At 53.4% G+C, this 14961-nt stretch overlaps 1 protein-coding gene across 1 annotated transcript in view; it reads left to right on the top strand.

The window, feature by feature from the left end:
• Nucleotides 1-799: 799 nt before the first annotated feature.
• The window catches only part of LOC119107161 (chitin deacetylase 1), a 21598-nt gene continuing 7436 nt past the window's right edge, over nt 800-14961 (top strand). The window contains exons 1-4 of the mRNA XM_037230544.1: nt 800-909; nt 11661-11745; nt 13650-13771; nt 14176-14303. Coding sequence (XP_037086439.1) covers nt 858-909; nt 11661-11745; nt 13650-13771; nt 14176-14303 — 387 coding nt within the window. The 5' untranslated portion in view covers nt 800-857. The remainder of the gene's footprint in view (nt 910-11660; nt 11746-13649; nt 13772-14175; nt 14304-14961) is intronic.

Below are 14961 nucleotides of genomic sequence, written 5' to 3'. Positions count from 1 at the left end.
ATCACGCCACCTTTATAGAGCGCCAGCGACCGTAATTACCATGTTAGCGCTCAGGGGACATAGCGAAACCGGGATTCGAGCACATGCCTCACGCCTCATGTGGGAGCCGAAAGCGCTAAGCACCCGGCCATCACGCCCCCTCTGGTGTAGTCGTGAAGCCGTAGGTCTGTGAAACAAGAAGCAAGGGATTTAATTCCCCAGGATAGGACAGGACAAAATGTCGGCCTCCAAAACTCATCAGATATGTCACGCTTTTGCCACGAAGTGCTCTAAAATAAGCTATTCGGTACAAAGTCGTTGAGACGTTCTTTCCAAGTCCATAACTGTGTCATTTTTTGCAAGCTTATGATCATCTGGATGGAATTTCGCCAAGTTACTCGTTTTTCATGCTTGGATCCGCTCTTTCTGGTTCAACTTCGGGTATTTTCTGCGTATATTGCTCTAGCAAGAGCAGTCCAGCTGGGAGAATGCTGTGATTCGCTACCGACATAACCGTGTCGTCTCCTTTGAAACGCGTGCTGCCAGTCATGTTCGTGTTTTCGCTTTCAGCCATTGTGCCACGGCGTTTTTTGACGAGCAAATCAGCGTATCGTGGAAGGAAGCGTGGAGAATGTGACATGCATTTCGGCCTTGTTCGACCTGCACACACCCCACTCACGCAGCGGCACTCAGCAGGCGGTACCAGCCGCTGCCACCGGCGCCGCCGGCGCCGCCGCTCCGGACCCCGCCGGACCGGCCTCGCTGCCGGGTCACGTGACCGGGCCGGCCCCGGCTCCAGGGCTAGCATGGGAAAGTAGCCGGCACGGCCGGCGGCCGGCGAGCGTCTGCCGCCACTCTGCCGTCGAGACCGGGCCGTCATGGAGCTGCCCGCTCGTCTGCTGCTGGCCGTCGGCCTCCTCCACATCGCAGGTGAGCGCGCCGACGACCCCGACGGCGGCGGCGGCGGGGTCGGCGATCGGCACGTCCCCCCCGGCGCTGGAACGCGCTGCCGGCACGTCCCCCCGGCGCTGGAATGTGCCGACAGCGCGTGGGATGCTGTCCGCCTGGCTGCTGTTCCGGGAGAGACGCGGGGTGCGCGAGCACCCCTTCTGGCCGCCGCTGGGGAACCGGTTCCGTGCCGGTCGCCGTTGAGCCGCGGCATTAGGTAACCGCCGCTGTCCGCTGTGCAATCGGGGTTTAGAAAGGCGCGCAGGTCTGGAGGCCGCCTGGTCCGGTGGCCGTCGACGGGCGGTCGGCTGGACTGGCCCCCCGAGCGGGGGTGGCGCGAGCTGACCACTGCCCCCAAATCAGGGGTGGTGCGCGAGCGGCAGCCGTAGGAGCAGACACGGTGGGAGTCTCGCCCGTTCAGGCAGACGAGGGAAGGTTCAGCGCTGAGACTTGTTCAGCTGGTCAGGGACTGTGCAGTGCTGACGATATGTCTAGCTGTTCAATGATGGTGGAAGGGAAGAAGGCTACAGAAGAGGGACGCTATGTATGGCCACGGTGATGTCCCGTTGGTAAGAGTTTGGTCGCTGCAAGGCGATGCCCGCCTAGTCTTGTTCACGCAACATCGGTGTACGGTGTGCACGGATGGATAGATGCCGGGACCGACTGTGTGGCACACGGCGGGTACTGGCGGAAAAGTGGGCACAATGAACACGTGGCACTCAGAGGTTAGCTGTAACGTGGAGTACTGTCCCGGACCGAGGTCATGTTCTGCCGCTCACTGTCTGTGCTGAGAGCTTGAAACGCACCCCGGTAGGCGAACAGCTGTTCGACGCACCGTAGACAATGATGCACAGCCCACGGGTGCAGTCGGTCGCCCGACGACAGAATCGTGATGTTGGTCGGTACTCGGGTGCAGTCGCCTGGCAGCGAAATCGTGATGTTGGTCGGTGCTCGGGTGCAGTCGCCTGGCAGCGAAATCGTGATGTTGGTCGGTGCTCGGGTGCAGTCGCCTGGCAGCGGAATCGTGATGTCGGTCGGTGCTCGGGTGCAGTTACCCAACAGCGGAGTCGTGGCGTTGGTCGGCGCTCGGGTGCAGTCGCCCAACGGAGGAGTCGTGGTGTTGGTCGGTGCTCGGGTGCAGCCGTCTGACTGTGGAATCAACATAGTGATCCAATGGTACGACTCAGTCCCCCGTCAGCGGAATCGAACATTGATCCATGAGCCCGGTCCATTCACGCTTGAAAAGGACGGCGGTGGTGGTCGTTGGGTCCGGTCCTGCTGCCTCCAGTAGGACCGCGGTGGCGACAGGCCGGGCGCAGTGGTTCGTCCGCAGAACGGGAGTGGTGGTCCTCGGGTCCCGCTTAGTGTCTCATCGGAGGGATCAGAATCTCGATCCAGGCATGGTGGTCCTCGGGTCCCGCTTAGTGTCTCATCGGAGGGATCAGAATCTCGATCCAGGCATGGTGGTCCTCGGGTCCCGCTTAGTGTCTCATCGGAGGGATCAGAATCTTGATCCAGGCATGGTGGTCCTCGGGTCCCGCTTAGTGTCTCATCGGAGGGATCAGAATCTTGATCCAGGCATGGTGGTCCTCGGGTCCCGCTTAGTGTCTCATCGGAGGGATCAGAATCTTGATCCAGGCATGGTGGTCCTCGGGTCCCGCTTAGTGTCTCGTTGGAGGGATCAGAATCTCCATCCAGGAATTCGGTTCAATGCCCCGTGGGCGGCATCCGGACGGTGATCCAGGGGTCCCCGCGGTTACGAACCGGACCCACCGAGGTCATCCTCTCGCTACGACTGGCTGAAACAGCCGGTCGGGTGATACCGTGTCATTGGAACCACGTCCATCAACCAGACCGTCTCCCACACGAAGTTCTCAACTGAACGGCGAGCAACGCCCTGTGCGCCAACGCACCAGCCTGCCCCATAGCTTCAAAGGCGCGAGCACGCACAGGTCACGGATGTGGACACGATGCACCGCCTGAGCAAGAAGACTGAGCTGAGGTCGCTCAGCATGGGGGCCCTTAGCCTGATGGGCCGAATGTTGTTCTAGAAGCGGCGCCGAGTCTGCCTGACTTGTCTTCCATGGATGTACGCAGCTGGAAATAATGCATGCCAACAGCAAGCGCCTGTGTCAGTGTGTCATCCATAGGCAGCTTGTGAAAAGCTGAGGTAAATACCTGCCGCAGAAAGGTTTTTCGTGGAAGGCACACCTGCATGCAAGCCGACATAAGGCGAAATGGGTGGTGAATGGGTCTACTTTGTGCTTGGAGCGAAAATGGTCGCATGGGCTACGAGGTACCAGATTTGTGCCTGACTTCCCTGAAGCGAGGTCATGGCGGACTCTACTCTCACGGTGAGCGGACTGACTCTGACTCCGATTACGAGCAGCGCGACGCGACTCTGAGTCCGCCGCCTCTCAGACTCAGGAAGCCGTTGTTCGATTTTTGCATTGATTCCTATGAAATCGAAGCTGGTGGCGACAGAAATTGACTCCATCCTGGCTCAACATAAATTTAATCTATTTCGGAACCGATTCCATTTCCAGCCTCAGCTCGGCACAAGCTTCCGCGGGTACCGGCGTGCATTAGCGGACGCTTAGTTTCTCCCTTCTTCCTACAGCCTGCTGTATAAGGCCTCTGATATCCCAGCCGCCTGGTGAGTTGTAGCACAAATACTAGTCTGCATCCTGGGACAGTGCTGGTAATAATAGCTCCGCCCGGCTGTCACGGTTAGCAGCTGTGATGCCCCCGTGATGGAATGATTTACAATGCCGCAAGAATCGTGCGATCTTGGCAGAGGCTTGGGATTGCTCGATACATGCAATCTCAGCCTCTGCCAAGATCAAGATCAAGATCAAACGGCTTCGATTTGACTGGCTTGCCCAAGATTGGCCGACTTATACGTTCCGACGCCCTCGACGTGAAAAATGGATTCAGCTTTTCTTAGCCCGTACAAAACTTGGGCACATCGAAAAATAAGGAACAATACGACATTATCGAAACCGTAGAGTATCGTGGGTAACTATGTAGCATGGCATATATGGCACATTTTCCACTGACACTTCCGTCTGTGCTTCTAACTTGATCTGGAACTTAATCAAAGGTGCCATGACTGACAAAGAGAGCGCGATGTGTCCAGAAGCAGCCATTAACAGGTAAGACGCGCTTGTTGGCCAATGTCAGGGTGGCCGTGAGCTGCGAGCCGTGACGTCCGGGTGCTGGATACCTGCGGACCGTGACGCCAGTATCGGGGTCGTCCAGAGACCAGCCGGCGCGGGCCCAGGCGGGGCCGCGCCTCTGGGCCGCACCGCATAGCCGGCTGCAGCGGCTATGCGGCCCTGCATCTACCACGCCCTGCATTATGCCCCGCGCTGTGGCCATTCCAGTAAAGATGGTTAGCAAATGGGACCCTTATACACAGGAAGGAGATGTAAACAGCCATTGACCTGCAATCTCTCGAGCCGATCCGAGCGAGGAAAACATGGTAATGGACAGTGGGTCTTGAGGTCATGACCTTGCGCTCCAAGCGCAGTCTGAAATGGACGTCTATGCATCGCTGCACTCAGGCTCATGCTTCACCACCTACCCACTTGTCTCCGACTGACCTTTTTAAATGCCCTCGATCGCACTTCACCCTCTGCCATCGCAACTCTTTGTCTCGCTGGGAGCACGTGCTGCGGCCGTGGGCCGGGAGCCGGCTTCACGGCTGTCCCGGAAGAGCCCCGCTCGAGCAACATCACTCAGCTCGACTTGGGGCCTTTTAGCCGGATAATACTCGGCGGGGGCTATGGTCCAGGACTGCCAGCACGCGAGCGAAAGCACGCCGCAGCCGTCATCTCTATCCTCAAACTTCGTAGCTCTGAAATAACGTGGCTGGCCGAAAAAACTCCTAGCCATGCCAAAATCTTCCTGCATCGCATCGAACGGCAGCAGCAGCCATCCCTCAACGCATGCCCTTTTTCTGTCGAATAACACAACCAAATTATTCAACTGTCGAACTGATCAGCTGGTCCCATCAGTTGATTGTAGCCGCGCGGCGTCGACGTGTTTAAAGGGAGTGTTCCACATTTATGTGGGGTTGAGAGCTGAAATAGTCATCTTAAAGACCTTTCGGTGCTGTTCAAAATCCTGCCCTTCATATGACTTGATCCCCCCTAGTTTCTGAGCTACGCGCCCGCGAAGATTGGGAAAGGTGTATCGGGGAGAGTACTTTGAAGCCACCTTGGCATTCATAACGTCATAATAACGTCATTCAAATTCTATCATTCCATGAGCCATGCGGCGATCAAGGTCAGGAAAATATAATTGTCGAGGCGCTCATATCTGGCGTTCGTAAGCGCGATTTCCAGATATAACGGCCGTCATTCGACTTTAAATCAATGTTGTGCGGTGTACGATGACGTATATAAAGCGGGACGCATCGAGGGGCATATTTACTGAACAAAAAGTTTTGCTATCTTTTTATATTTTTCTGGCAGTTTTTCCACGTAAGAAATATACCAGTAGTTACAAGTGACCTTGTTTTATCTTATCTGGCGCTTGCTTCAATATCGTAAAATGTGACAAATTCCCTCTTACTATGCAGCGCCGTCGGCTTACCGGTCAGCTGCTGGGTTATATCGCGAAGAGGTGGCTCTATGACGCTGGGCCCAGCCGCGCTACGTGTCCGATGCGAGTGCGTTACGAACTAGGGTCGCATTATTTGTGCGTTATGCTCCTCAATTGAATCAATCAGCCTGCCTTGGTTACGGCTTCAGAAGCGAATGTAATTTGAGTAGCTGCTTTGGGCCGCGCTGACTCGCTGCATCTCCACGATGGCCGCCAACGCGGGTGAATGGAGGTTACCGGGGAGGCCGGCTTGCAGTGGGCCGGCGGCCGGTTTGCCCCGCCAAGGTCGCGCGGCGGGGTCAGCTCGCTTGAACCTTGGTCCAGATGATGTGCTGTAAGGTTTTTCTAGCCCTGCGCGGTCTGATGCATCAGTAGGCAGGGCTGAATAACGCTGGATTGATACCCGCATACACACTAAAGCTAAGCGGAGCGCAGATCATTGCTATTTCAGTCGCTTAGAGATTGGTGGCCTGTGATTGGATCTGTACTTTTTGTCTGGTCGGTGTGTCTGTACTTACCTGTACTTGATGGTTTGTGCTTACTTTTTATCAGCTTAAATAACTGGGCATACCACCCATTGGACGTACCGACGCGTGTCCAAACGGTTCTGAATTATTTGAACCAGTGCCTCTAGATAAACTTATAATTGCGTGCACAGTTTCTGTTAACGTGACGTTCGGATGAAAACCTGAAAATATAATGATGTTATCGAGAAACATTGCAAGTGTTATGTTGCTCGTAGATGAAGCAACGCATTCCGAAATACGGCAACATTGAAGCGTACGTTTGACATTGCAGCAAGAGAAGAGTGTAAGACCCTGACTTATAACTGAGGACAAAAGCACACACTGGTGTCATGAGGCCAGGCATGTGTCCGTCCGTTCAGAGGCCAACAGAGCCGTAGCAACGGTCTCGTAAAGGAATGAGCTATCTAGCATGTGATCCAACCGTGCTGTTCTTTACGACATACACCTTCCCAAGCTTCTCACCTCGTGGGCAGCACTGCTTCAAAGCCCAGCCGTATTTGACGATTGCTCTCCTGCACTCTCTTCACTTGCCCAAAGCCCAAATGACGTTTTTGCGTTTGAGCCCACTTCTTGAGGCCACATTTGCAGCATGTGGGCTGCTGCAGTTTGCGGGCCGTTACGTAAGATTACAGTTTTCTTGGCCAGGCTGCCCGCAATGTCGGAGTTCCGGAATGAGCACTCTTATTGCGGTCAGTGGTCAGTGCCGGTCTATGGCTGGCACCCTACAGGGATTTCGGTAAAGAAAGGCGAACAAAAATGTGTCATTCCTTGCATCGATATGGCTTGAAGGTACCATTGCAACAGGCCCAACCATATAGCACAATTGAAGAATCTACCTTGGCAGTTTTCATCATCCTTTCATTCTTTGTTGTGGTAAGATTTTACATGATCTGCGACAGTTTGTTGCTGACTGACCGCAAACCATGAAGGTCATTTCGACCACTTAACACTCGCATTGACCACTGCAGCAAAGTGTGTGCGATGAAGTCGTGAAACTTTGTTCCACGTTGTAGTTGAGGAGCTCGGCTCTTTATTGCAACCATTCTAGTTTTTTCCCTAGAATAAATAGAAAATTCGGATAAAAACGGGTTTCAGCCGCATTAGGGCTCCTACCACTGAAATATCACTTGTGCACTTCCCCCTCTCTATTTACTTCATACCTCACGTAGAGTCCGGTTTCTGGCAAAAACTGCATTACTTTTTTAGCATAAACGGCAAACTCATGGTAGAAAAGGGTCATGCTAAATGCATGTAAAAGGCATCGTACAGAGTGTCATTATTTCATTCAAAGCGACTTTTTGGTCCCCGCTTTCCGCTTTTTGGCTCAAGTCTTCAAAAGCTGACGGGCTGTCGATTCGGCAGCAGAAAATGATTCAAACACGCCAGGTAAGCCAAAACAAACCAGAAAACACTAAGACCTAGCAGGAGAAAGGGGCATTAGCCTGCAAGCACATAAGCACGAGTGGCACCCTCGAAACCGGGTTGAGCACGACCGAGGACCGCGCCGACGGTGTCTGCTACGGTCTCTCTCCATGGCTGCGAGGAGTACGTCGACGGCGTCTGCTGCGGTCCCTCTCCATGCCAGCAGGAACCGCGCTGACAATGTCCTGCTGTAGTGCCTCTCCACGGCAGCGGGGAACGCGCTGACAGGGTTCTGCTGTAGTGCCCTCCACGGCAGCGGGGACCGCGCTGATAGTGTCCTGCTGTAGTGCCTCTGCACGGCAGCGGGGACCGCGCTGATAGTGTCCTGCTGTAGTGCCTCTGCACAGCAGCGGGGACCGCGCTGATAGTGTCCTGCTGTAGTGCCTCTGCACAGCAGCGGGGACCGCGCTGATAGTGTCCTGCTGTAGTGCCTCTGCACAGCAGCGGGGAGCGCGCTGATAGTGTCCTGCTGTAGTGCCTCTCCACGGCAGCGGGGAGCGTGCTGCGTTGTCATGGTGACCGAAGGCGGAGCCACGTCCTCACCGAGATATCAATACGCATCAAAAGAAATGACAGGGAACCGCGCTCTCTAAAGCTAGGAATACGTGAGGCGTGTGCTGATGAATAGTAGCTTGTATTGCACACTAAATAAAACGACACTCGCACGCTCACGCAGATGATGTCAGCCTAATGAGCAAAGTAATGTTGATAAAAATGGATGCCTTGATGACGTCGGTGCATGTACGACACTCTGCAAGCGCGGTAAATATTGATCATTGCGATGGCAGTTGAAACAGTACAGATCAGGAACTACTGTAGGAAGAGATCACGGGTTGGAGATAGGGGTGGGGGCCAATATGCCCTTGTATTGAGGTACTGACGTGCGGGCAGACTCAAGAGAAAATGCAGTGAGGTTGACAAATTATAATTTTTGCCTTGCGATTGCAGAAAGGACGTTTGACGTGTCATAGACACTTTACCAAACGCAACACAAGTATGTTACATGTGAATTTCGAACGTTGATACCCACAATTCAACATACTTCAAAATCATTTTTGACCGCTGACACATTAAATAGTTTACTTGCTTGGATAATAATGAAAAGTACACCAATCGACGCGCCGTTTACTGTACACAATCGAGCATGGGGGTGTAGAGCTTACGCTACGTGACCCAGTAACCAGCACAGGTCAAAATGATACATTTGCAGCTGTTGACGCTGCTGCAAAAACCATCTGTTCAGCCCGGTTGGAGTAAAAAGCACACCAATCCATAATTCCTAGCTGATTTGCCTGCGGCGCGCATATATAAACATGTGATTCGTGAACGGCGTGGCCCATGTGCCGAAAAGTTTCAGATTGTTCATGGTCGGATGTTGATATGCGAAAACATATTTACGTCCGTGGACCAAAATAACAAATACACCAACCGGAACGCAGTAGACGATATAGCAGAGGGAGGTGCACATCTCTGGAGATTGATGCCCCCCGTCTGAGCGGCCCGGGGTTTTGTCTTCGCCAGGAGGATTGTAACCCACCACCAGTTTCTAAGCTTGATCCTCATCTCTTAGAGTTTGTTAGACATCGAGAATTCCCGTCTGCAGATATTGCATGAAGGCCTGACGCCGTTCAACATCGTCGCCACCAGGCAGCAGGACAAGCAACAGTGTATTCCGGACGCTCCCTCTCGAACTCCAGCAGACATCCCTGCTCTAGAGGACGGAGAAGCTGAGAAGCACGCCACGCATCCAATCGCCCCCCTGGAAGCCCGGATGGCCGCGGGCGCCCAAGCTGAAGAGCCGCCTTTCTGTTGGGTGACCCGCGTGTGGTCAAGCCACGTAGCACTCGTGTCAGATGCCCAATGGACTGTATGCAAGCCACCAAGGCGCTGATTGCGCACATCGGTGGGCGAGACAAGCCGTGTACTGGCCTGCTTTCTTCAGAATACCACGACGGCCATTGGCCATCGAAACGGCCATCGAAATGCAGAATGCAGAATGCAGAATGACGGCCACCGAGGAAGACCTGACGTTTGCACAGGGGCGCCCCGGGTTTTCCAAGCAGCATTAGCTGACTTTTCCTGAACGGGGCGCACGTACTTCATGTACGCTGATCGTCTATCGGGCTGGCCGGCCATGTCCTTCTGGGCATGGAGGGGGGAGGGGGACGGGGGCGACCGCCCGCCCATGATCTCACCGCCTGTCTCCGCAGCACATTCGCGGCTACGGGGGTGCCCAGAGTCTGCGAAGCGATGGCGGACCGCATTTTGTCGATAAGTGAACCCATGCCTTCCTGCAAAAATATTGTGTGAATCATCCGATGCTTACGTCACATTTTCCGCACTCAAACGGTCATGGGGGGCGACAGTAAAATCTGGCATACGGCGTGTGCAGAAGATCACTGGATGAGGACATTTCGCTTCTGACGAGTCTGCCAACGCCCTAATAAAATTAGGCAACACACCTCGTATTCGAGCAGCGGAGGAGTGCACCCGTAGAGCAGAGGAAGTCCAGATGCGCACGAAGGGACAGAACAAAGTCGGGACCCGCCCTCTTCAGCGTCTGCTGCGGGACAGTACGCCGTGGTGCATGATGCCCAAAATGGTGTCTGGGACCGATCGCACATCGTCGCCGACGTCAGCTAGTGACGATGAAGTGGCGCAACCGTCAAAATCCTCGTGCGCTGCGGCCGCACAGCAGCGCTCACGGGGGGGGGGGGGCCGTCGGCGGCGGCTGCGACATCGGCGATGGCGGCTGCGACAATCGGCGATGGCGGCTGCGACATCGGCGATGGCGGCCGCGACGCCAACCCTCCTGCTGGATCCCTCCGCACGGTCATCTCTGAGTCTCGATATTTGCTGCATCCAGCACCTATTTAGGGCTAAGATCTCGATTCTCGCCGGATCTCTCGGCTCAGTGTCAGACCGCATCTCATAAATCTAATCAGATACAATCTGATAAGCCTCGAAGCCAGAGAAAACTGTGAGAAAAAACGCCAAGCTCTCCCGGAACCCACCCGGTCAGACGAGCCTCCGCTTGTAAGTTGCGGATATTTTTCCTCTTGGACGCTCTTGCAGATGACCATCCGTGCAGAGTTTCCAGTGGCCAGTCACCGACCGCACACCCCTACCTGGCCATTCCAGAAAGCGTGCCGTCATCGCAGAGGACAGATGTTTGTGGGAGAGGCCCCCCTGGCTGCTGAGTCGAGTCATTCATCATGCTTTGGCATGGGTAGGTGTGCGGTGGTCTGCGAGTGAAGTAAGGTAGCGGGACTTTGAAAGCCACAATCAGGAGAAAGCTGCGGTTTTATTATTGCCGGCAGATTGGAACTGCGGATTTACGCCGCTCACAAGCATCCCATTTTAAGCACATTTGACACGCATACCTTCACCGTCTTCTCGAATCGCAGGCATCGTTTTCTCAACAGGCCCGATACTGAACATCTGTTTCAACCAACGCTGGGTAGCCAGTGCAATAGCAAGAAACCTGCCTAGCTGGCTGCCTGTTTACTTCCACTTCAGGGCGGTCGCCTCACAAAATGCCTTTGAATATTACATTTATGATAAGCAGCGGATCATTTGTTAAATAGAAAGGCAGAAAGCGAGTACCGGGACACTGATCTTGCGACCACGGCACTCAAATTTCTGGGAAATGCCGAAAATGTCTCTACAGCGATTTGACAGTTCTAGAAACAGGGACGGAGAAACAGAACACACCAGCATATATTCATAGCTACCATTGTACAGGCAGTTGCTGATGACCATGGGCAGACTTCCATCTCTTGTTCTATGAGCTCATTTTTCAATAGCTGTTGATTTACCTGTTTAACGCTCATAACGGATTTAGCAATTTGGTTGCAGCGGTGAGGTCAGCGCGCGGTGGCAGATGAGTAATACGCTGTAGGGGATACACAAACTGAGCAGACCCTTGTTCGCAAGACCTTGTAAGATGAGCAATGGGATATAGGAAAAATATGCGTTGAAATCTTACAGGATAGTCGTGTGTATGCGTTTCGCTGCATGTTCAAAGGCCTTACTGTTTAAATGCAGATAAAATGTTGGTACAAATGGATGTCTGACGCGGAAGCTGACTCTTCTTGCCCGAAAGTGGTGCCTCTCTGTGGAATACAATGATTGGCTTATCGCCAATAAACAGCTGATGTTGCTGCTTTGTTTCAGCGAAGGCCCAGCTGCTTCCAGACAAGGGAGGATTCAAGTGTCCTGCTCTGGACGGATATTTCGCTGATCCAGATAACTGCAGAAAGTAAGGACTGCCAGTGGACAGGTGCAGGAACATGCAAACCATGCAGTATCAATAGTTGGAGTCAACTTCTTCTCTTTCGTCACCGAGCCTGCTCCTCGGGTCTGCCTGACTGGGAGACACGATGATTCTGCAATGACGGACACCAGAGAACTTCGAATATTGGCTCCGCACGTGCAAAACAAGCCTTTCTTAGCAATTGCCCCGAGCCTATGGCCACTCGGTGGACCATTCGAATTAGATACATCGACACCCGCACGGATAACCGGGTGGGTTTGGGGTGGGAGTGCGGAAGTGAGGGGGGTGGTTGCGAAGGGGGGGGGGAGGGCGGTCAAGATGGCTCCCCTCCTCGAGATATCAAAAACTGAGCGAGCTGGAGACACGACATTCATAGGGTGAGTAAGTCTGTATGCGAACTCACTTGTGTCAGATTTTATGATCCCTAGATCATGACTGTTGGGTAAAAAAAATCCGAACGAGTTCAAACTCTAGATCGTGCCCGAAGTGCCTCCAGACCTCCTCATGTAATTGCCTTTACCATAGATACTTGTTCTAAGCAAAAGACCACTGGTCTTCATTTCAGGTCGGTGACCTTAGGGACCTCAAGAAGGTTACGATGACAAAAAACCTACGACATTGAATTTATTTTTGAATTTAGATAAGCTTGGAGGATTGCCTTAGGCGGCATGCTCCTAAAAACAACAGATTCATCGGGGTCACCTTGCATCAGTGATCTCCTCTGACCTTCAAGAAGTCCAAGTAATGTCTGTTAACGTCCCTATGATCAATACATTAGAAATTAGGAAAGAATAACCAACAACTAACAGCAACAATAACTTGAAGACACGAAGGAACTTCTTCAGTGGAAAAACAGTTTGGTTTTGACTTCGATCTTAGGTTCATGCCTCATCCAAGGTCAATAGAATAAGCCGTAGTCCTGAATTCAATCGGCCAATTGCCTAATAAACTATCTCAGAGATTATGGTTTCGTGTAATACTCGGTTGTTGCATCAGATTGCGGATTTCCTAGAAATTGCCTGTGCTGACGGCCATGGTCTGACTGTCCTGTCATAGGCCAGCGACATTACGAGGCAAATCTAATTTTGTTATACCAAAATAAATGCCGTTTGATTGCCTACAGCTATGCAACGTTGGGTTTGGTCGGAAACTGTTTTGCAAAAGCCTCCGGTAGGTCAAATTGACCTCTTCCCCCCGAGCGCGTGTCAGATGAAGTTTTCAAACGCTTTCCTGTCATAACATGATTTACATGTAAAATAAATGACAGCTATACGAGGGCGACGATGAAATAATGCCTCATACATTCCCTACTCCACTCAATTACGTCAAGCAACCAAAAGCTTCAGAGGAGCATGAACGCCTGCTCAAAAAGTCAGACGTGTCATGCTCCCTAGCGGCTTTCTAACACAACTGTGTAGCTATCACAAACACCGTTCTTTTTGTTGGGGCGAATATATTTGTGCATGTTTCGCTCCCATCCAGCTTTCAATCACCGCCTTAGCCAATGTACCGTTTTTTGCGCGTGTATCCTATGTTCCTTGTTTTTGTTAGCATGGATCAGAGCGCCGAACGCACACCTGGTCCACCTTATCGACATTTACTATACATACCAAACAGTACTAGCATGTTCGGCGTAAGAGCTATGGGTGCGCGGCACTTCCAAGCATATACTGTTAAGATTTCTCGTCAGCATCGACAGCTGCAGCCACACCACGAAATTGATGGAATGCCATGCGGGAGCACCTTTGTAGGACACTCCTCATGATTCCCTTCATCGAACACAATCATCCAGATCGCAGAGAGTGAACGTCACCAAAGTCGCGCGGTCGCGCTATCCGCGAGCCTGTCTCCAGCCGTCTGACCGCAGCCACCTTTGTCTTTACGCACAGGTTCTACCAATGTGTGGACGAGTACGCGCACAGCCAGGTGTGCCCATCCGGCCTCTACTGGCACGACATCAAGAAGCAGTGCGCCTATAAGAACGAGGCTGTCTGCGGACCTGTGGAGACGAGTGAGTGTCACGCGGCCGCCTCTCTGGCACACCCGTGCCCACCGTGTGGCATGTTTCCCTGGCGCTTCATAGCGACAGAGATTTCGGTCCCACTTCGCACAGATTTGCGTCCGGTACATCGCTGAGATGCCCACGTTCACTTCGTCCAGCGACGACGCCGATAATCAAGAGGATGAGTGCTTAATTCGAAATGCACACAAAAGTTTTGCTCGTCCCGGTATGTTAAAATGAAAACTTTCAGGGGGGTGAAGTGAAAATATCGTTCGCGTGATCAGTTTACCGCACCCGCATGCTTCCACTTTCCGCCAGATTCATATGCATCTCCGTGCTGCCAGGGGCTCTGACCACCGTGCGCTATCAGTGTTGTGCCCATCCTCCATCTAAAACGTCATGCTTTGCCGCAGCCGAGGCCCCCATCACCACTCCGGACCCGTACGCCGCCACCGCCTGTGACCCGGCCAACTGTGTGCTGCCCAGCTGCTTCTGCTCCAAGGATGGCACGCTCATTCCCGGGAATTTGGACCCGGCACAGGTGAGATCTGGACCCAACACGTTTGTAGGACCTGAACCCAGCACAGGTGAGATCTGGCAACGGTGCGAACCGTGACGAGTTTGATGTGGGTCACAATCCTCCAATGGTCCGTTCCATTACACCACCGGTCCCAACCGCCAAGCATCTTGGGGGTCTTTAAGAATGGAGTCACTGACCACTGAGGATGGAAAAGAAAGGAGCCCGCACGTCCACGCCTCAACATGCGTGTGCACAAGGCCACACGCGCGTCTCCGTGTTCACCGATACCTCTATGACCCTGCACTGTGTGTCTTGTGATACCCTGCTATTTGTCTTGTGCTAAACATCACGAATCACGGCTGCCGTAATGGCCGTCTGTGTCTTCTCTGATGCAAGCTTCCAACACTGCCACAAAGTTTTGAGAGGGCAAGCCGTCCCAAACACCCATTTAGGCCCGCAGACGAGCAGGCCCTGGCGCCTATTTGGGCCCGCAGACGAGCAGGCCCTGACGCCTGTTTGTGTCTGCAGACGAGCAGGCCCTGACGCCTGTTTGGGCCCGCAGACAAGCCGTTCCTGACGCCTGTTTGGGCCTGCAGACGGGCAGGCCCTGACGCTTCTTTGTGCTTGCAGACGAACAGGCCGTGACGCCCGTTTGTGCCTGCAGACGATCCGTCCCTGA

This window comes from Pollicipes pollicipes, unplaced genomic scaffold (genome assembly GCF_011947565.3).
Source record: "Pollicipes pollicipes isolate AB1234 unplaced genomic scaffold, Ppol_2.1 Scaffold_6686;HRSCAF=7923_pilon_pilon_pilon, whole genome shotgun sequence".
Classification (NCBI taxonomy): Eukaryota; Metazoa; Arthropoda; class Thecostraca; order Pollicipedomorpha; family Pollicipedidae; genus Pollicipes; species Pollicipes pollicipes.
The sequence above is the reverse complement of the archived record's forward strand: the minus strand, read 5'-3'. Positions and strand labels throughout refer to the sequence as shown.